Genomic DNA, 21,153 nt, shown 5'->3' with positions numbered 1-21,153 from the left:
AAATAAAATAAAATAAACTTCATTTTATTTGCTAGAGAGACATTAGGAGGGGAGGAGGTGATAGAGAGGTAGACAGAACGACACCTGCAGACCCGCTTCACTGCTCATGAAGGTGGCGAGCCCCTGCAGGTGGCGAGCAGTGGCTGGAACCCAGGTCCTTGTGCATTTAACCAGGTGCACCACCCTCGCCTCGGGCCTCCTGGGCGCGCTTTCCTCCTCTTCCCGGCCCCGTTCACATTTTGCTTTCATCTCCACTGGAGGAGCTGGGGAATGCCAGAGAAAACAGTGGTGAGTCTGAAACAGAAAAGAGAAAAGAGAGAGAATGTGAAGGCAAAGAAAGAATGAACTAACCAGACTGTAGGGCGACCCCACCCAGACCCCCAGTGGTGTATTTTATCCTGACAGGTCATAAAGCTTCCAAGTCCTGAACCTCTTCCGCAGACACAGCTGTGCAGGGAAAGGTGACAGTGACGGAGACAACCAGACCCTGAGCAGTGAAGGTCCCCAGCCTCCGACCCTCACCGCCTCCGCTTCTGCGCTGAGCTGTCTGCTTGCAGGCAGCCTGCAGCCCCTGTAGGAAGAAGCTGCCCCTTCCCTTTGTTCAGGGCCCAGAGGCCCCCAAGAGCAGGAGCCATGGCCTGTTCAAGCCGGAGTTGCTCCTTGCTGAGAGCACAGGTCGCCTCTGAGCAGCCTGGGCCTGTCACAGTCTCTGGCTGGCCGGCCCTGGGCAGTGCAGCTGCGCTCAAGCAGATGGCCCTCCCCACCCCACCCTCTCCTCCCCGCCTCCATCGCCCCCTCCTCTAGCCCTCCTTACACCTCTGTCCTTCCCCACCCTCCTTCCCCCTCCCTTGTCCCTCTCCCTCCTCCACTTCCCCCCTTTCCCACCCTCTTCCCCCTCCCCCCTTCCCCACTCTCCTCCCTTCCCCCTCCTACCCCCTCCCTTCTCCCTCCTCCCCCTTCCCCGCCCTCCTTCCCTCCCCAAACCCTCCTGACCCCTCCCTTCTCCCTCTCCCTCCTCCCCTCCCTTCTTCCTCCTTCTGCTCTCCCTCCTCCCCTTCCCTCCTCCCTCCTCATCTGTTCACACTCCCTCCTTGCCCCTCCCTCCTCCCCCTCCCTCCTCCCCCTCCCTCCTCCTCCCTCCCACTCCTCCCCCCTGCTCCGCCCTTCTCCTTCCCCTTTCCCCCCCTCCTCCCAGTTGCTCACCGCCATTCCCGCCGCTTCCCGGCCGCCCGCCCCAGCCCCCCGGCCCCGACCCCGGCCCCGACCCCGACCCCGACCCCGACCCCCGGCCGGGCCATGCGGTTCCGCTTCGGCGTGGTGGTGCCGCCCGCGGCGGCCGGGGCGGAGCTGCTGGTCGTGGGGTCGCGGCCCGAGCTGGGGCGCTGGGAGCCGCGCGGGGCGGTGCGGCTGCGGCCGGCGGGGGCGGCGGGGCGGCGGGAGCCCGCGCTGTGGCTCGGGGAGGCGGAGCTGCGGCCGGAGCCCGGGGCCGGGGCCGGGGCCGGGGCCGAGGGGCAGCCCGGCCGGGTGGGCGCCTTCTGGTACAAGTTCCTGCAGAGGGAGCCGGGCGGAGCCGTCTCCTGGGAAGGTACTGGGCGCTCGGCGGGGCTTCTGCCGCCACCACCCCCACCCCGCTCGCTCCCGCCGCTGCTCCCACCCAGCTGCTTATTTTTTAAAAAAGATACACAGTTGATTTTTACTTATTTTTATATTTATTATAGGGTAGAGGCAGAGAGAGGTCAGCATTGGGAGGGGAGGGGGAGTAGAGAGAGACCGAGAGACTCCCGAAGCCCTGCTTCGCCACTCAGGAAAGCTTTCCTCCTGCAGGTGGGGGCCGGGGGCTTGAACCTGGGTCCTTACTCACTGTCACGTGTGCCCCTCAATTGGTTGGTCTTTGAGACGCTGAACTCTTCCCCAAGACCAGTACCCAAGTCTTTCCTCTCCTCTCCCTCCCCTTCCTTTTCTCCCTCCCTCCCTCCCTTCCTCCCTCCCCCTCCCTCCCTTCCTCCCTCCCCCCTTCTTTCTTTCCTACCTTCCTACCTTCCATTTTATTCATGTATTACTGGATACAGATAGAGAGGAACTGAGAGAGGAGGAGACAGGAAGACAGACACCTGCAGCCCGGCTTCACCACTCATGAAGCTTTCACCCTGCAGGTGGCCACCAGGGGCTTGAACCCAGGTCCTTGCGCACTGTAATGTGTGCACTTAACCAGGTGTACTACCGCCTGGGACCCTAGCTCTGATTTCTTAAACTATAAATGCATGCTTTTTATTTTAAAGGCAAATATACATGGTTTCTGCACTTTAAACTCCCTGCCTAGTTTCTGTTGTCTGTTGTCTAAGGATTTACCGCAATTTGTAAAGTACATTAAGCTGTATCTTGCGTCTTTCTGACTCTGTAAATATATTTCAGCATCACCATGATAGATGGCTTTCATTTTTCATTAGTGATTTAATGTTGATTTACAAAATGACAAGATAACAGGGGTAAAACTTCATACCATTCCCAACACCAGACTTCTGAGTCCCCAACCTCTCCACTGTAAACTACAGCAGTTCCCAAGGCTGCAGATACGGGTTACTATTTTCATATTTGTATATATTTCCCCCTTTTCTTTTTTCCTCTAGGGTTATCACTGGGGCTCAGTGCCAGCACTATGAATCCACTGCTCCTGGTGGCCATCCCCCCCACCCTATATTATTGGATAGGACAGAGAGAAATTGAGAGAGGAGGAGGAGGTAGAGAGGAAGAGAGAAAGACAGACACCTGTAGCCCTGCTTCACAGCTAGTGAAATGTCCTCCCTGTAGGTGGGGGGCGGGGGCTGAACTCAGATCCTTGTGTAGGTCCTTGCACTTAGTACTATGCATGTTTACCTGCGGTGCCACCTCCTGGCACCTGCCCCCCCCCCTTTTCCCCCTGCCTTCCCCATCTTCTCTTCCTGGCCAAGGCACACATGCACTGACTACTATATCAAAATGTCTCTTTTCCCTCTTCTCTCTCTGAGTCCTGATGGAATTGGAGTCCAGAGCCCCTTGGTCATTGCCTTATCATTTCTCCTCCACTGAGAGTATGGACCACAATTCTTTATGGTGTTCAGAAGGTGGGAGGTCCGGCTTCTGTAATTGCTTCTCTGCTGGACATGGATGTTGGCAGGTGGATCCACACCCCCAGCCTGTCTCTGTCTTTCCCTAGTGGGCCAGGGGTCTGGGGAGGGGAGGCTCCAGGACACATGGGTGAGGTTGTCTGCCCAGGGAAGTCAGGGTGGTATCTTGATAGTGTCCGCCAACTTGGTGGTGGAAAGGCTGGACAAGATGATTCATAAACAGGAACCAAAAAGTAGGAACGGAGCAGATGAGATAAGGATCTTAACACGGGAAGAAGCTGGGAAGTCCATTTTAGGCATGTTCCTAGGGGCCCAGAACTGTCAGAGTTTTTGCTTGAATTTGATACCTAACATGGAGTTGGACAAAAATATTGTCTGAGAAATGAGAGTAGCTCCTAATCTTGAAGAAAATTCGTGAATAAAATTAACTGTTTTTCCCATTCACTTGACCCAGGGCCCACGTCTATTTATATTCAGCACAGGAGCCTGTGTGACCTCTGAGTCTCTGTCAGACTGAGCTCACAGTCCATGGTCACAGCTGGGAACATTCTAGGCTTCACTCATTTCAGGACCCGTCTTCCCTGAGTGGCAGAATCCGCTGATCCAGCCTCCCTTTGGAGAATAGGGCTTTATAGTGAGGGAAAGTTTCTGGAGAGGCCCACTAGGGGCTTATGGTGACATCCCTGATGGAGGTGACCAGAGATAACGGAGAGAGGGCTCCATTAGAGCATTAATCTCATGATATTTGGGTGAGAATCCCTGGATTCCCAAATACTAGGGCCCCAGATGGTGGGGTTGTCTGGAATTGACCAAAAAGTCCATTATTAAGTGAGCCAGTCTCTTGCCCTTATCCAGCTTTTGTCATCCTTTTTTTTTTTTTTTTAATCTGATGAATTTAGACTTTCTCCCAGTTGCTAAAGTGTTGATTATCATTTGTTGTTCCCAACCAGAATTAGGTTTTTGTGGTCTGTTTTCTTGGGGTCTTTCTGTGGGACTGCTAAGCTAATTTTGGTCAAGTCTGATTGATTAGAGAATTATGATGCCCTCTTTAGGCATTCTATTGTGATTCCAGGCTTACTAGGTCTAAGTCTAATCATGGAGGGCTATTAATCACTTTTAATTTGAAGTATACAGTTGCCTCTTGCTTATGGATACACCAGCACCCTAAACTCTAGCCTGTATCTAGTATTTGTAACTTTGTTAAATGATGTGCCCTCTAACATGGATGTAGGAAGTTCCAGTTGTTAGGAAAGATCTCACCGGATTTGAGGAGTTGGGGGGTTGACACCTCAGGCTTGATATCTCTGGCTACAGTACACAGTAAGAATTCAGCAGTCGTATAATGTGGTGTGGCAGTACTAGGAGAGATTAGGTTGAGGTCAACAGAGGTGGTATGGTAGTAAGGAATCAGAGAGAGGAAATACAGAGACGTATGGGCATAGTCATAGTTTCTAGGACTAGGAGAAACAAGGATCTTCAAGAGAATGGGAAGGGTGTTCCTTGTAGTCTTCGAAAGAATTTAAAGTAGCAGTAGTTAATTATTATTATTACCAAGTTAGCTGGGGATTTGATTTCTATGAAAATCCGATGGTTAGTGTCTGCAGTAATATACTTGACCTCCCTTACTTTGTGCCCTTTAAGATATCTGGTCATCACAGTATCTTAGATAATGACAGGGCCAAATGGTTTTGTTATATCTGGCCTAAAGTTGTAGTTAACTTAAATGTTTAAAAAACTATGTATATATATATATATATATTTTTTTTTAATTATTTATTTTTGTTGCTATTATTTTTTTATTTAACCAGAGCACTGCTCAGCTCTGGCTTATGGTGGTGCAGGGATTGAACCTGGGACTTTGAACCCTCAGGCATGAGAGTCTCTTTGCATAACCATTATGCCATCTACCCCTGTTCTAGATAAATTGTTTTGCCTGAAAGATCCCCACCATGTTATCCCCTCAGCGCATTGCTAATTCAGTTAAAACCATTGCAACAGTTGCTAAGGATGCTTCTACCTTTCCCAGCATGCCTTTTGCCTCTCTCCACCCCCTTTCCTAGCCATTTCCATTTCCAACTTGCCACTTCCAGTTTTTTACCCTATAAAACCTGCTGCTATTCCAATTTTGCCCCTTTTTTCTCTTCCACATCCTGACCCAGAAGAGACCTAGAGAAGGGCTGGTGGGCATAGTGAGAGGCCTCCACTTTGCTAGCTCCACGTGGCCTAAACCACTGTGCTCACACCCAACTCGGGGCACCCACGGGAATAAAGAATTGTGTTCTTGCTCCGCCACGAGTTCCTGGTCTCTTCTCTCTATCCAGCGACACAACCCGACAGGTGGGGGTGGGAGGGTTTTCAGGTCCTGATGTAATGTGGAGGAGGACCCAGGCTGGGTGTGAAAATGTTTTCAGAAAACTAAGAAATTTTACACATGTACCAACAACTGGATTTACCGTAAACCATTAATCCCCCTAATAAAAATAAAAAAGAAACAGAACAGATTAAAAAATAAATAAATATAAAAAAAAAAACCAGAAAGAAGTCTTTCTAACAAGATGTGGAGAAAGAGAACGAACCCCCCTGTGCTGCTAATGGGATTGTGAACTGGTACAACCCCTGTGGAAAACAGCCTGGGTGGGAAATTCTCAGAACACTAGAAACGGACCTGCCTTATGAAGGAGCCTTGTTGGTGTAAGCCTTGGATAAGCCTGTAAGTGTTTTGAAAGCCTAACACTATCCTGGAGAAGGACCTAGGTTGCTATTGGGTATGGTGTGCAGATACCCCATCACGGAAAGATGAGAAATTGTGCTTTGTAACAACTGTCTTGTACATCATTATTTCCCTAATAAAACAATAAAAAGTAAGAAGACTTTAGTTGCATGGGTATTCTTCCCCCAAACCCTACTGGATCCCCTTCCCCTCATAACCTTTGTCAACCTTAGTTCTGCCCAAGTCCATGGTCTTCATTGGACTTGGCTTCTTTTCTGACTTTATTTCCCCTGCATGGATGAAGTCACTTTATATTTCTACTTCATGTAGAAATATACTTCCTATAGTATTTCTTGTAGGTCTGGTTTAGTGGTAATGAATTCCTTCAGCAGTTAAAACTGTTCCCACTTCAACCCTGAGTGATCACCTAGCAATGTGAAATCTTCTTAGGTGAAGGTCTTTTCCAATCAGAACTTTGAATACATCCTGTCGGTGTGTCCTAGCGTTTAGAATTTCTGTTGAGAAATAAGTTGGTAACCTTTTTTTTTTTTTCTTTGCCCCCAGGATTATCTCTGGGGCTCAGTGCACTACGAATCTACTGCTCCTGGCAACCATTTTTTCCCCGTTTTATTGGGTAGGACAGAGAGACATTGAAAAAGGAGGCGGAGATAGATACACACCTGCAGACCTGCTTCACCGCTCATGAATCGACCCCCCTGCAGGTGGGGAGTGGGGGCTCGACCAGGATCCTTGCATGGATCCTTGCATTCAGTACAGTGTGCACCACCGGCCGGCCCCCATTAATAGTCTTACACATTGTAGGTGACTGCTTTTCTCTTGAAACCTTCAGAACCATCTCTTTATCTTTGACCTTTGCCTTGTTAACTGTTCTGCCCTTTGGTGAACTTAAGTTTGGATTCATTTCTCTTGGACTTCTCTGAGCCTCCTGTATCTAGGGATTGATTTTGTTGTTGTTTCTTTTGTTTTTCAGTGTTGGGGCAAATCTCAGTTAAAATCTCTTCAGATATGAATTGCATCTTTTTGCCTATCTTCTCTTCCTTGCACCCCTAGGGCAGAAATGTTGTTCTGTAACTTTGTTTCTATCGCCTCTGTCCTCAGTGCTGGGTTGGGGTTTTTTCCCTCTTGGTATTAGTTCATCTGAACTCTAAACTAGTTTCTTTGAATGCTGTAGTTTTTGTGGTGGTGATGGTGGTGAGAGCAAATAGGGACTACGGGTCTACTACCATCCTGATTGGAAGTCCCGGGCTTACGAATGATGTTCTGAGTAGTGCTTGCTCTGTCTGATAGTCCTAGCTTGAAGATGGTATCTGTGGAGGAGAGGAGATTCTATTCAGCATACAGTGAATTCGATATGGGAGAGCAGTAATACTTGACATTTCTTCTTTTTTTAAAATTTTTTTATTGTCTTTACTTATTATTGGATAGAGACAGCCAGAAATTGAGAGCGAGGGAGGAGATAGAGAGGGAGAGTGACAGAGAGACACCTATAACCCTGTTTAACCACTCGCAAGGCTTTCCCTTCCCCCGCAGGTGGGGACTGGGGCCTCAAACCTGGGTCCTTGTGCATGGTAATGTGTGTGCTCAACCAGGTGTACGTACCATCACCTGGCACCATTTCTTCACATTTCAATGCCACTGAGATTTGGGGATTCTGTGATCCTTCATGATCAGATGCCTGTCCCACATTTACTAAATAACTCATGTCTGAGTGAACTTGAGCAAGGCACTCTGGTGTCTTAAACTGGAACAGTCATACCTTTTGCCTTCTCATTTAACATGTGATCCTGGACTACCAACTTTGTAGCATAGAGTGGAGAGGCAATTTTTTCTTGAAACAACATTTTTTTTTTTTTAGATTTTTATTTATTGATTCATGAGAAGTGATAGGAGAGAGAGAAAGAACCAGACATCACTCTGGTACATGTGCTGCCAGGGATTGAATTTAGGACCTCATGCTTGAGAGTCCAATGCCTTATCCACTGCGCCAACTCCCGGACCACCATTTTTCTTTTCTTAAATGTATTTGAAACATAAACCATTATTTTCAAATAAAAACACATATAACTGTTATGGATTAGAACAAATATCAGAGAAAAGAAAAATACAAAGATTACCATGATAGTACTGCTTCAAATTATGCTCCCAAGATGCCTTGGGTATGTCTGAGAAGTCTTGGTCATGTTTGAGACTCAAGTTTTTTTTTCTATGACTCAGTGTATAGACCAGAATAGTCAAACCTTTTATGGGAGCCAGTGTGTTGTGAGCAGGAATGGACTGGACTTAGGCTCTAGGTGCTTTACTTCTGCATAAACACAATATTCTGTCAAATGATTTAATCAAAAGGAGCCTAGGGATTAGCTAAAGATGTATTCCCCCCACCTTTTATTTATTTATTTTTTGGTATCTATCCCACTGGATTTTTTTTTTTAAGGAATAAAATATTTGAAACTACCTTGAAAATTATTGAACTCTGTTATTTCAATTAAAACACAATATAAAACTTCTTTAAAATCTTCAAATTTGTAGTGTTTGTCTCTATTATAATTCCACTGGGTGGCAGCATTTCACTAGCACTGTAATATAACTTTACAGTTTGTATTATAAAGAAAGTAATTACCATCTCAGCTTCTCCCAAACGTATCTGTCCCTTTTCCTATCCAAGGCACTCCCTAGCTCCCTACACAATTCTGAGAAAGTAGCCATTCATTTAAAAAAGTCATGACATAACTGTCAGGACTGTTTTTCTAAGATTTAACAATTTATTGAGAACTTCTATTGCATTTGGAAAGCTGGATTGGTTTTGCTTGTATGCGATCAAATTATTTTGATATAGGTAATAAAAATCAGTTGAAAGTCATGTACAAAAAATTTGCCACTGGATGTGTGTGTGTGTGTGTGTGTGTGTGTGTGTATACCTTAACCATTCTTTTCCCAATAAATCTATGTACACATTTGGTCAACTTTTGGCATATCTTATGTTCCAGATAAGAGACAATAATAGCTACTTTGAAAAATGAAGTAGGGGAGTCGGGCTGTAGCTCAGCGGGTTAAGCGCAGGTGGCGCAAAGCACAAGGACCAGCATAAGGATCCCGGTTCGAACCCCGGCTCCCCACCTACAGGGGAGTCGCTTCACAGGCGGTGAAGCAGGTCTGCAGGTGTCTATCTTTCTCTCCTCCTCTCTATCCTCCCCTCCTCTCTCCATTTCTCTCTGTCCTATCCAACAATGACAACAACAATAATAGCTACAACAATAAAACAACAAGGGCAACAAAAGGGAATAAATAAATAAAATAAAATATTAAAAAAAATTAAAAAAAGAAAAATGAAGTAGACCAAACGTTTACCAAATTTTGTGTAATTAGAGAAACCTTTATTATCATTACTATTATTTTTAGTTTATACATTTGCTAGAAAATCCCAGTTGTGCAAAATAAATCTTTGTTGACTTTTTTCAGGGAAACAAAAGACTGTTAAATCACATAGATGTGCAAGCTTGGTATGTAATGAAAATTTCATCGCTTTCCTTTCCTTATGGCAGTGATTATGAGCCTTAGCCCCTCTCTCCTAACACACAAAACCGTGATAAGCTCTATGTACTGCTCTATGTACTATGTACTCTATGTACTCTATGATAAGCTCTATGTACTGCGAAAGCATTTAGTTTTGTCCCTCCTTGGCAGGAGGTCCCCCCTTCAGACAGAAAAGGAAGGGTGGGGACAAGGACACCACAGCACAGAAGCTTTCCCCAGTATGGTGGGGGCTGGGCTCGAACTGGGGTCACACACATGACACAGCAGGAGCCCTACCAGTTGAGCTCTCTTCCCATCCCTCAAAATATTTTGGAGGAATTGATTCATAGCTTTTTCACTGATTCTCAGAGGAATCGGTAAATAATAGTGAAGAAGTGTAAACAAAATGCACAATAAATAAAATGTTAAAACTAAAATATATATATATATATATGTGTGTGTTATCTTACTATTATGTATTTTTGATGAGGGTTTAAAAATTGCTTTACAGTTCTCACCTTATCAACTATCAGTACTCATTTGTACAAAGAGAAAAGTGCAGGAAAGTAAAGAATTTTAGAAAATGTACACAAGTTTTTTTTTTTTTTTGCACAAAGCAGAAAGCAGCTGGCTGGTGAATAGATCTGTCCGATGAACAATGGACCCTGAAGTGGCCTCCTTGATAAACCAGCAAAAATACAAGGATGGGTGGGAGTTGTCTGACAAATCCTTCATTCTATTGAATGAATGTAATAGATCATTTTTGCTAGTTATTTATAAAATAGTTCTTTATGAGAGAGAAAGGTAGATGATAGATGATAGATATATGATAAATAGATGATAGCTAGATGATAGACAAGGGATAGATGATAAATAGGTGATAGATAGAAAGAAAGAAAGAAAAAGGAAGGGAGATCTGTAGGCAGGATAGAGAACTTCTCCAGCATATTTAATGTCTGTGACTGAATCCAGGCTACACACATGCCAGGAATGGACCCTCTGAATCTTCTCTCTGACTGTAGCTGCTAAGTCTAAATACTGATTTAGGCAGTATACTTATTCATTTGCTAATAAGAGAAAACTTATAAATATAGTTGTTATTTTGTTTGAGTGAGGCATATTCAACACATTAGCTTCTGAAGATAGGAACAAGCCAACAAGAAGAAAATGATAATCAATTATAGTACATAATAGATTACATTTAGTATTAACTTCTTATTGTTGGTTGTTCTCATATTTGGCAGGGAGTGTTCTGAGTCAGTACTTAGTGACAGAGAACATTTTTGCAGTACATGAGACTTTGGGTCAGTCCCCAGCACAATGTGGGAGCACCATGGACAGCTCCAAGGACCAATATGGTGGAACTCCTTATCTTTTCCTCTCCGTCTCTCTATCTCTAGCTCTCCCCCTCTCTTTTCCTCTCTTTAGCTGAAAAAAATATATAGAATGAAAATTTGGATCGAGCTGTCATTCAGTGGTATTATGCATATATATATATATATATATATATATATATATATATATATATTCCTAGATTTTTCCCTTTTGTGATACATATTAAAAAGGAGAGAATGAGAATTATACAGAGAGCATAACATAAAACTTGCCTTGATAAGACAATAAAGCCATCTGGACATAGACTTTTGTCTTTTGGGAGATGTTTGATTGCTGTTTCAATAAACCCTCACATAAATGGATAGGTAATTTGTGCAAAGGGGTTTAGGACATTAAATAGAGAAAGGAGAGTCCTTTTCAAAGAATATCACTGGGAAAGTTGGGTGATGATATTACAGAAGGATGAAACAGAACCACCACATGCATAAAAGTCAACTGAAAATTGTTAAAAAAAAAAACAAAAAAACCTGGGCGTTAGAATGGAAGCAATACAATTCATAGAACAAAACACTTGCAAAACAAGTCATGATGTTTACTTCAGAATTGTCTTTGGAGACTAGAGTCCAACAGCAAGGAAAACGAAAACAAACATAAACCAAAGAGATTTCATTAAACTGAAAAGCTTCTGCACAGCAAAAGCAGGTATCACCAAGACAAAAAGGCACCTTACTGAATGGGAAAAGATTTTTTAAATGCCATACATTAGACAAAGGGCTAATAGACAAAAATATATATATAAAGAACTCACAAAAAACTCAGCAACAATAAACAAATAAATAACCCCATTAAAATGGAGAGAGCATATGAGTGGACTCTTCACCATAAAAGATTTTCAGATGATCATCCATTTGAGAACCTGTCCAAAGTCACTATTAAGTTACCACCTAAGACCAGTGAGAATGTCATAAACAAAAAAGGACGGAAGCAGTGCTGGTGAAAGTAAAGTAAGAACAGAAACTTTCTACACTGTTGGTAGGAATATAGATTGACCCATCCTCTGTAGAAAATAGTTTGGAGACTCATTAAAATAAAAAAAAAATGAGCCTCTTACATGGTCTGGCATTTCTTCTAAATTTGTATCAAAATCATACAAAACATTTATCTGAAGAGATCTCTGCACAACTATGTTGATAGCAGCACTATCTTCAATTACCAAAATTTAGAAACAACCCAAATATTTAATAAAAGATGAGTGGCTAAGGAAATTGTGGCATATATACACAATGGAATACTACTCAGCTGTAAGAAAGTATGAAATCTTCCCTTTTTCTACAGCCTGGATGGAATTTGAAGGCATCATGTTAAGTGAAATAAGCCAGAGATAGACGGAGGAATATGGCATGAGCTCGCACTTGGGTGACATGTAGGAAGCAAGGAAGGGGAAAATACAGGATAAAGTTTGAATTTGTTATGATGTATTGCAGCAGATTCAAGGGCTTTTTAAAGGGGAGAGGAGGGAGTAGGTTGAAATGGGGCTGAAAACCAAGTGTCCTATGGAGGAGGAGGAAGAGTTAGTGGAAGGTGACATGTGCTGACCTTAGGAGACATGCAGCTGTACAGCTGTGACAACAGTCTGATAAATCATTTCCCTTAAAAGGAAAAATGATCTGAAAACAACAACAAATATGTCTTGAGAGCAATTTGAGGGAAAATACCTGGGAGTTTAATTTTGGCTTGGGGGAGAAATGAACATAATCCAGGTAGAGAGTGTTTAGGTAGAGATCTACTAGAATTTGTTAGCCAGGTGAGATGCTAGAAAACTCAGTGATATCTTTGAGGCATTTGAACCATTCTGTGGTTACTGCTTTTGTGGTCATGTCTGAAAGAAGTTAAGACAACTTACTTTTATTTAGTGGTATTCCTGTTTTTGCAATTCAGTGTAAAGATTTTCTTTTTTTACTACTCCAGAAGGACTGGAAGAGATAAGAGACTAGTAGCTCTGAGTTATTATGAAGTTGTTACTGAACACCGGTGTGTTGAGTCCTTTATCTGAATTATCTAATTAAATTCCCTCACAAAAAACCCAGTGAGGGAGATAGTCCTAAGAACACTTTTTCACAAAAGAAAAAAGGAAGGCACAGATTGTCTAAGGAAAATTTTAATCACTCTTTATAAACAACAGTGTATAACTTGTAGTGGATTAGCAATATGCATCTGGACCTCAAGCACGGAATTGCTACAATATACTGTCTTCTGCAGGAAGAGGAGTGAGGAGTGCTCTGTTGGCTCCATGAAACTTCCCTTTCCAATAGACTCTTCACTATCATTAGATGCCACAGGCAGCTAAAGAAAAATGGAAAATGAACCTGCAGTTAGGAGATGACTTCATATAAACTCCCCCCCCCCCCAGTGGAGCACTAAGGGAGGATGTCGAATTGTAGTGTGTGAAGTGAGGGTGTTTGGTGAAGATTGTAATAGAGAAAAGATCAGGTGGTCAGAGATGATGGTGGCATACAGTGCAAGGAAGCTGGGGAAGTCTGAGACTAGAACTAGAAGGAAAGCTTCTGTGTGATGACTTGTACCAAAGGTTGTACCAAAGCACAATCAAGACCTGGCCAAACAACCCGTTTTCTCTCTCTCTCTCTTGTTTCATTAAAATAATTTTTTTTTCATTTATAAAAGGGAAACACTGACTGGACTGTAGGATAAGAGTGGTACAACTCCACACAATTCCTACCACCAGAACTCCGTATCCCATCCCCTCCCCTGATAGCTTTCCTAGTCTTTATCCCTCTGAGAGTATGGACCCAGGGTTATTGTGGGATGCAGAAGGTGGAAGGTCTGGCTTCTATAATTGCTTCCCCACTGAATATGGGCGTTGACAGGTTGATCCATACTCCCAGCCTGTCACTCTCTTTCCCTAGTTAGGCAGGGTTCTGGGGAAGCGGAGCTCCAGAACACATTGGTGGGATTGTCTGTCTAGGAAAGTCTGGTTGGCATCATGCTGGCATCTGGAACCTGGTGGCTGAAAAGAGAGTTAACATACAAAGCCAAACAAATTGTTGACTAATCATGAACACAAAGGCTGGAATAGTGTAGAGGAAGAGTTGGGGGGGGGGTCTCCATTTTGTAGATAACTAGTAGGCATATTTCAGTTTGGAATATAACTGTCTTCTCTTTTTATAACCATTTTCAGGTTTTTAAAGTACATTAAAATGTTTTTAATTTCATTGTTCATTTCTTTTCTTTTAGTTCACATTATTAAAAAATCTTGGTTGAAGACATATTTCATGAGAAAAAAATGTAATTACTACGAGACTATTCAAATGTTTGTCTGCTAGGCTAGTTGGGTCAGAATGCACTAAGTGTAAGCAATTTCTCACCATTCTTCAGAGTTCCTGGGGTGAATATGATTATTCTGTATGTCTTACATCTATGTATTAGAAGCAGTTGAGATATGCTCGCAAGTAAGGACTTGCTTCTTAACTGTTGACTAAGTCACACAAACAGAGGTAACATGGTATTTTTTTTTATGTGAGTTGTGAAACATATCATACAAAGTAGCGAAATGTGGTTAGAAGCATTTGCTTTTGCGAGTCGGGTGGTAGTGAAGCGGGTTAAGTGCAGGTGGTGCAAAGTGCAAGGATGGGCGTAAGGATCCGGGTTCGAGCCCCCAGCTCCCCACCTACAGGGGGGTTGCTTCACAGGCAGTGAAGCAGGTCTGCAGGTGTCTGTCATTCTCTCCCCTTCTGTCTTCCCCTTCTCTCTCCATTTCTCTCTGTCCTCTCCAACAAGGATGACATTAATAATAGCAACAATAAAAAAGGGCAACAAAAGGGAAAATAAATAAGTATAAAAAAATAAATAAAAAGTGTTGTTAAAATTTCGGAGGCTCTTGCCGGGCGGGTTGGCTTCACGGGCGGGTAACAGAGACGCGGAGACAACGGCTGGGCAGGGAAGCTGTATTTCTTTATTCAGGAACAACGATTCATAAAGTAAGACAAACTAATCACCAAACAGAACTCTGCTGTCTCTTTGCAGTGGTACAAGCACTCTCTTACTCTGGAACTCAGGAACCCCGGAACTCTGTCACTCTGGAACTCAGAAACCCTCCGAACTCTCTTTCTTACTCTCAAACTCTGGAACCCTCTCTCTCTTCCTCTGCAACTCTGCAACTCTTCAACTCTCGAACTCTGAAACTCTTCCACTGTGGAACTCAGGAACCCTGGAACTCTGGCGGGGTTCCTAGGGGCGGGGCCAAGCGGGCCTGCGAAATTAACTGGACTGATCTAATTCTCTTGGCGGGGGAGAACTAGAACCCAATGTAAAGCATACAACAAAAAAGAAGCATTTGCATTGTACAGTGAGTGTAATATAGACCTAGACTGTATCTGTTTTTATTTGAATTTTATGCAGACTATTAAGCAGTAAAATTTCTTGGTGGTTCTGGAAGTGCAGTGAAGAGAGAGAGAAAAAAATAAACAGCCTTCCAATTTAACAGTGAAAATCTAGACACTACTACTATGGATTTGTTTAGATGGCAATAGGAAAATTAACATTAAAATTATTAGAACAATTTCAATAAAATGCATTAAACACATGAATAAGCATCTCTGCATGCGACATAGTGCAGTATACAGAAAGAGAACATTTTTATATGCTTATCTTTTGGTTTAATCCCTTGAGTTGTGGCATAATTATCTACTGAAATATTTGATCACTTCAAATCAGATTACCAGGTCTTTTGATTTCACTCTAGATTAGCATCACATTGAATGAATCACTGATAATTTGATCTTGTTGCTTTGAGTCAAGCCTGTTAAGACCAATATAAGACTCAGAGTTTCTCTGAAATTCTATGAGATGGAGTTCTGTTATTGCATTTAAAATATTTTTTCCAATTTCACAAATTTTTTATTTATAAAATGGAAATATCAACAAGACCATAGGATAAGAGAGGTGCAATTTCACAAATTCCCACCACCAGAATTCTACATATTTCTTCCCTTGCAAGCTATTCTTTATCCCTCTGGAGTATGGACCCAGGGTCATTATTGGGTGCAGAAGGTGGAAGGTCTGGCTTCTGTAATTGTTTCCCCGCTGAACATGGGCATTGGCAGGTCGATCCATACTCCCAACCTGTCTTTCTTTTTCCCTATTGGGGAAGGGCTCTGGGGAAGCAGAGCTCCAGGACACATTGGTGGGGTTGTCTGTTCAGGGAAGTCCAGTTGGCATCGTGATAGCATCTGGAACCTGGTGGCTGAAAAAGACTTAACATATAAAGCCAAATAAACTGTTGACTAATCATGAGCCTAAAGGCTAGAATATTGTAGATGAAGATTTGTGGTCTCCAAATTTTGGAAATAGCTAGTAGGTCTATTTTAGGTATATTCCAAAGGGCCCGTGATTTTATTAGTTTTTGCCTGAGCCTGACATCTGATATGCAGGTGGACCCAAGTTATTATCTGGGGAGATCATGTCATGGTTGAAAAAAAAGGCTACAAAGTTGGATTAGTGCAGAGAGTAGCTCCCAAATATGGGAAAAGTATATGAATATAGTTGACTGTAAACCCTGTCAATTTGATCTGGGGCCCATATTCAGCATAGGAGCCTATGTAACCTCTACATCCCTATAGGTCCAAACTTGCATTCTGTGGTCATGAGTAGGAACATTCCGAGTTGCCCCAATTTCAGGACCTATCTTCTTCAGGTGGTAGATAGAGCATGTTATCCAACTCCCCTTTGGAGGATGGAACATATTCTACTATTGTTGATCCACATTGAGGGCAAGGTCCTATGTGGACCCCCAAAGGGGCCCATTATGTTGTTCCTGATGGAGATGACCAGTGATAATGGAGAGAGGGATCTATTCAAGGTCCATCATATCTGTGTGGGAATCCCAGGACTCCCCGACTAGGGCCCCAACTGATGGGGTGTCCTGATAGTGACTAAAAAGTCACTAAAGTATGCCAGTCTCTTGCCCTTATTCAGCTTTTGTAGTCCTTACTTTGATAAGGTGAGCTTTGGAGTGAGTGAGAGAAGTGTAATAGGAAGTAGGTGAGAAGGGTATCTAGGTTTGAGTAGAAACTACTTCATTAGGCCCTTTAAAGTGTCTTTTTAGGTATTTCTACTTGGCTTGCTTCATTTATTGACTCACTGAAAACTGTTGTGCACTCTTGCTTTGAGGTATATATTTTGCCCTAATTTATGGATACATGTGAACATATGCTCTATCTCATGGGACCTGGTCTATATCTAAGTTTTGAGGCTTTGTTAGAAAGTGGAAAAGCTGAAATGGAATTAAGGAATCCTATGAGAAAGGAAAGGTTTCACCCTAGTAATGATGCTGAAGGGTTGACATTCCATCCCTGCTGTCTCTGGACACAGTTTGAAGTAAAGTATGCTGAGGTGGTACTTACTGCATTGAATATATATATATATATCACAGCTTCCTCAGCCATTCATCTGTTGTTGCACACCTGGGTTGCTTTCAGGTTTTTAGCTATTATAAATTGTGTTGCTATGAACATAGGTATACACATACCTTATTTGTTGGGCATTATGGAGTCCTTGGGGACTCTCCCTAGGAGAGGAATTACTGGGTCATATGGAAGGTCCATGTCTAGCCTTTTGAGAGCTCTCCAGACTGCTCTCTTGAGAGGTTGGACCAATTTACATTACCACCAGCAGTGCAGAAGGGTTTCTTTGTTCTCACAGACTCTCCAGCATTTGTTGCTGCTCCTTTTTGATGTATGCCATTCTCCCAGGGGTGAGGTGGTATCTCAATGTTGTCTTTATTTGCATTTCTCTGACAATTGGATTTGTATCATCAAGGACATCCTTGAGATTTAGGTGGGAAAGTGTTCCACCAATGTTTTCCTCTGTTTGATACTTTCTGGTCTAACATCCAGGTCTTTGATTCATTTGGAGTTGATTTTTGTTTCTGATGAGATAAAATGGTTCAGTTTCATTCTTTTGCATATTTCAACCCAGTTTTCCCAGCACCATTTATTGAAGAGAGCCTCCTTCTTCCATTTAATACTTTGTGCCCCTTTCTCAAACATTAGATGTCCATAGTTGTGGGGGACTAGTAGATCTTTTAAAGAAAAGAATGACTGAGTCTTCCCTTTCATATATTTTTTAATTTATTTATTGGGGAATTAATGTTTTACATTTGACAGTAAATACAATAGTTTGTACATACATAACATTTCCCAGTTTTCCATATAATAATACAACCCCTACTAGGTCCCCTGTCATCCTTTGGACCTGTATTCTCCACCCCCCCAGCCCCACTTTAGTGCAATATGCCAATTACGATTCAGGTTCTAGTTGTGTTTTCTCTTTTGATCTTGTTTTTCAACTTCTGCCTGAGAGTGAGATCATCCCATATTCATCCTTCTGATTCTTATTTATTTCACTTAACATGAATTTTTCAAGGACCATCTTCCTACTCTGTGCCTTTTTAATAGGTGAATTCAGACCATTGACATTTATTGATATCAAAGATTGAAGATATTTTAATGCCATTCTTGTAGAGTTTTAGAGTGTTCTGATATATGGCATATTTATGGTGGTATGACTATTTATAGGAGACCTTTCAGAACTTCTTTCAGGGAAGGCTGCAGACTACAGTAGTCTTGGTTGGAAGCCTGTCACATTGAGCACTCAATAGATATCTTGCCATTCTCTTCTGGCCTGTAGTGTTTGTGTGGAGAAGTCTGCTGCTAATCTTAGTGGTTTTCCTCTGTAGGTGACTCTTTGTTTTTTTCTTGCAGGCTTCAGGATCCTTTCTTATTTCTTTCCATTCTAAATATGATGTGTCTTGGTGTTTTTAAGTTAATTCTGTTTGGGACCCTCTGGGCTTCTTGAACCTTTGTCTTTTATGTTGTCCAGACTAGAGAAGTTCTCAGCTATTATGTCCTGAAGAATGCTTTCTTCCCCTCCCTCTCTTTCTTCCTCTGGTAAGCCAATAATCCACATATTGTTTCTTTTGAAGTCATCCCATAGGTCTCTGTTGTTGTTTTCAGTATCTCTTAATATCTTTTTGAGATCTCTTACTACTTTTTTAGTAGTCTCTAATTTGTCGTCGATCTTGCTAATTCTGTCTTCAGCCTCACTTATTCTATTCTATCTCCCTCTACTGTTTTCTGGAGTTCATCTATTTTGTTACCCTGTTCTGATAGTGTTTTAGCTTGTTCAGCTAGTTGTGTTCTTAGCTCAGCTATTTCAGCTTTCAGCTCTCTAATAACCTTGATATAATTAGTGTTTTCTTCCAGAGTCTCATTTGTTGTTTCTGCATTTCTTTTTTTTTAAATTTTTTAAAATATTTATTTTATTTATTTATTCCCTTTTGTTGTCCTTGTTGTTTTTTATTGTTGTAGTTATTGTTGTTGTCGTTGTTGGATAGGACAGAGAGAAATGGAGAGAGGAGGGGAAGACAGAGAGGAGGAGAGAAAGACACCTGCAGACCCACTTCACTGCCTGTGAAGCGACTCCCCTGCAGGTGGGGAGCCGGGGTTCGAACTGGGATCCTCACGCCGGTCCTTGTGCTTTGCACCACCTGCGCTTAACCTGCTGCACTACAGCCCGACTCCCTGTTTCTGCATTTCTGACAAGAATTCTTTCAAACTCTTTATTCACTCCTGTGATTATTTCCTTAACTATTGTTTGGATGTTGACCTCATGATTTTGTACTTCAACCTTTGGGGGCTTTTAGCTAGACTCTTGTCCTGGTTCTTTTCTCCAATAATTCTTGTTGGTTTAACCATTTTATACAGTATGTTATGAGGTCCTGCTGGGCTAGCTTCGTGGGCATTTCTTCCCAGGCACGTGCTTTCTGGGTTGGAGAGAACTCAACTGGAGCCAACCTGGGCTGCTGCTTACTCAGCAATGCGGGAGAGAGACCAGGAACTCGTGGCAGAGTGGGAACGCAATGCAATGCCGTTATTGATTAGGGACAACACTTATATATATATCTTTGAAGTGGCAAGTGGGAAAAGGAAATGGCTAGGAGAGGGGGTTGAGAAAAGAGTGCAAAGGTAGAAAGCTTTCATAGCAGCTGTTTCTTGAAGTTTCTAACCAGTGGGATTAACCAATAACTTGCAGGCAGGGTGGGTCTCAGGAAAAACAATGATTATGTAAATAGACCACAGCAGCAGAGCAGGGGGGCTGCCCAACAAGGTCCTTCTCTCAGTACTTTTCCAATTACTGATTATTCTTGCCTGTATTGACTTGTGTCTAAGTAAGGTACTTAAAGGGTTCACAGTTTTGGAAGTTAACAGTTGTTTCAATAATATTTTAATCCCTGATTTGGAGCTCAGTGACTTAAAAGATTTTTGTGCTTTTTCTTCCCTGTAGGCTATGGGAGCCTGAGGGCTTTTAAACTATAAGTAGGCTTCTTAGCTTAATCACTGACTTCTGAGCAAGAGATAAATCAGGGTGGGGCAGAGATAATATAGTAGTTATGCAAAGAGAATTTCACAGCCCCACTGCTAGGCCACTGAGGTATAGATATTTTCCTGAGTTTCCTCGTTAGTTAGTTCTCTGTCCCCTGGTGTCAGCACAGGGCTTCCGTACTGCTGCTCCGGATTCTGAGGTCAGTAGCGATGAAGATTCACAGTTGCATTTGGTGAGTCTTAGGGGAGTCCTTTCTTCCCTTCTGCTATCTTTTTGTTGGTCAAACAGACTGGATGTGTTATCTCAATTGGTAAACTGCTGGACTGTTACCAGCCACTTAATCTCTCCCTAGGCTCCTCTGTCCATGAGCCACATGTGTTTGCCCTCACCAGTGATTTGGTGGGTTCCTGAAGTCGTTCTAGTTGTGTCTTGTTGCCGTCCCAGATGATCTCCTTTGGTGTTCCTAGTTGACCTAGGTGAGGAGAGGAGAGAAACATAGCTGCTCCCTTTCATATTTTTTAAATTTTTTTATATTTATTTTATTTATTTATTCCCTTTTGTTGCCCTTGTTGTTTTATTGTTATAGTTATTATTGTTGTTGTCATTGTTGGATAGGACAGAGAGAAATGGAGAGAGGGAGGGGAAGACAGAGAGGAGGAGAGAAAGATAGACACCTGCAGACCTGCTTCACCGCATGTGAAGCGACTCCCCTGCAGGTGGGGAGCCGGGGTTCGAACCGGGATCCTTATGCCGGTCCTTGTGCTTTGCACCACCTGCGCTTAGCCCGCTGCACTACAGCCCGACTCCCCCCTCTCATATTTTTATCCACTTTTTTCCCCAATATCTTGACAGCCTCCACTTCACTCAGGTCTTTCTCTAGTCATTTGTTTTCCTTTCTGTATGGTTTTGTTATTCTAATTGAAAAATCAAAATGAGTATGTTTGTTCAACCAAGTGCTTTTTTTGAGGGACTAATAGAAGATTTTCATGAATTGTAATTGACAAAGGTAGAAAAGTCATGGGGAAAGTTGAAGTACCAAGAATCATGGAATAGAGGACTCAAGAAGGATAGGGA

The 21,153-nt window shown here is 42.8% G+C and overlaps 1 protein-coding gene across 2 annotated transcripts in view; it reads left to right on the top strand.

Moving 5' to 3' along the window:
- The first annotated feature begins 1,223 nt into the window (after window positions 1-1,223).
- Window positions 1,224-21,153, top strand: part of EPM2A (EPM2A glucan phosphatase, laforin) — a 101,307-nt gene continuing 81,377 nt past the window's right edge. The window contains exon 1 of one of the 2 annotated variants that reach the window (XM_060188723.1): window positions 1,224-1,585. In XM_060188723.1, the coding sequence (XP_060044706.1) occupies window positions 1,297-1,585 (289 nt within the window). In that variant the 5' untranslated portion in view covers window positions 1,224-1,296. The remainder of the gene's footprint in view (window positions 1,586-21,153) is intronic. The other variant, XM_007517845.3, reaches the window with a different exon arrangement.

The sequence above is a fragment of the Erinaceus europaeus genome, chromosome 4 (assembly GCF_950295315.1).
Source record: "Erinaceus europaeus chromosome 4, mEriEur2.1, whole genome shotgun sequence".
Taxonomy (NCBI): Eukaryota; Metazoa; Chordata; class Mammalia; order Eulipotyphla; family Erinaceidae; genus Erinaceus; species Erinaceus europaeus.
Note: the sequence above shows the minus strand (reverse complement) of the source record. Positions and strands in the feature narration are given on the sequence as shown.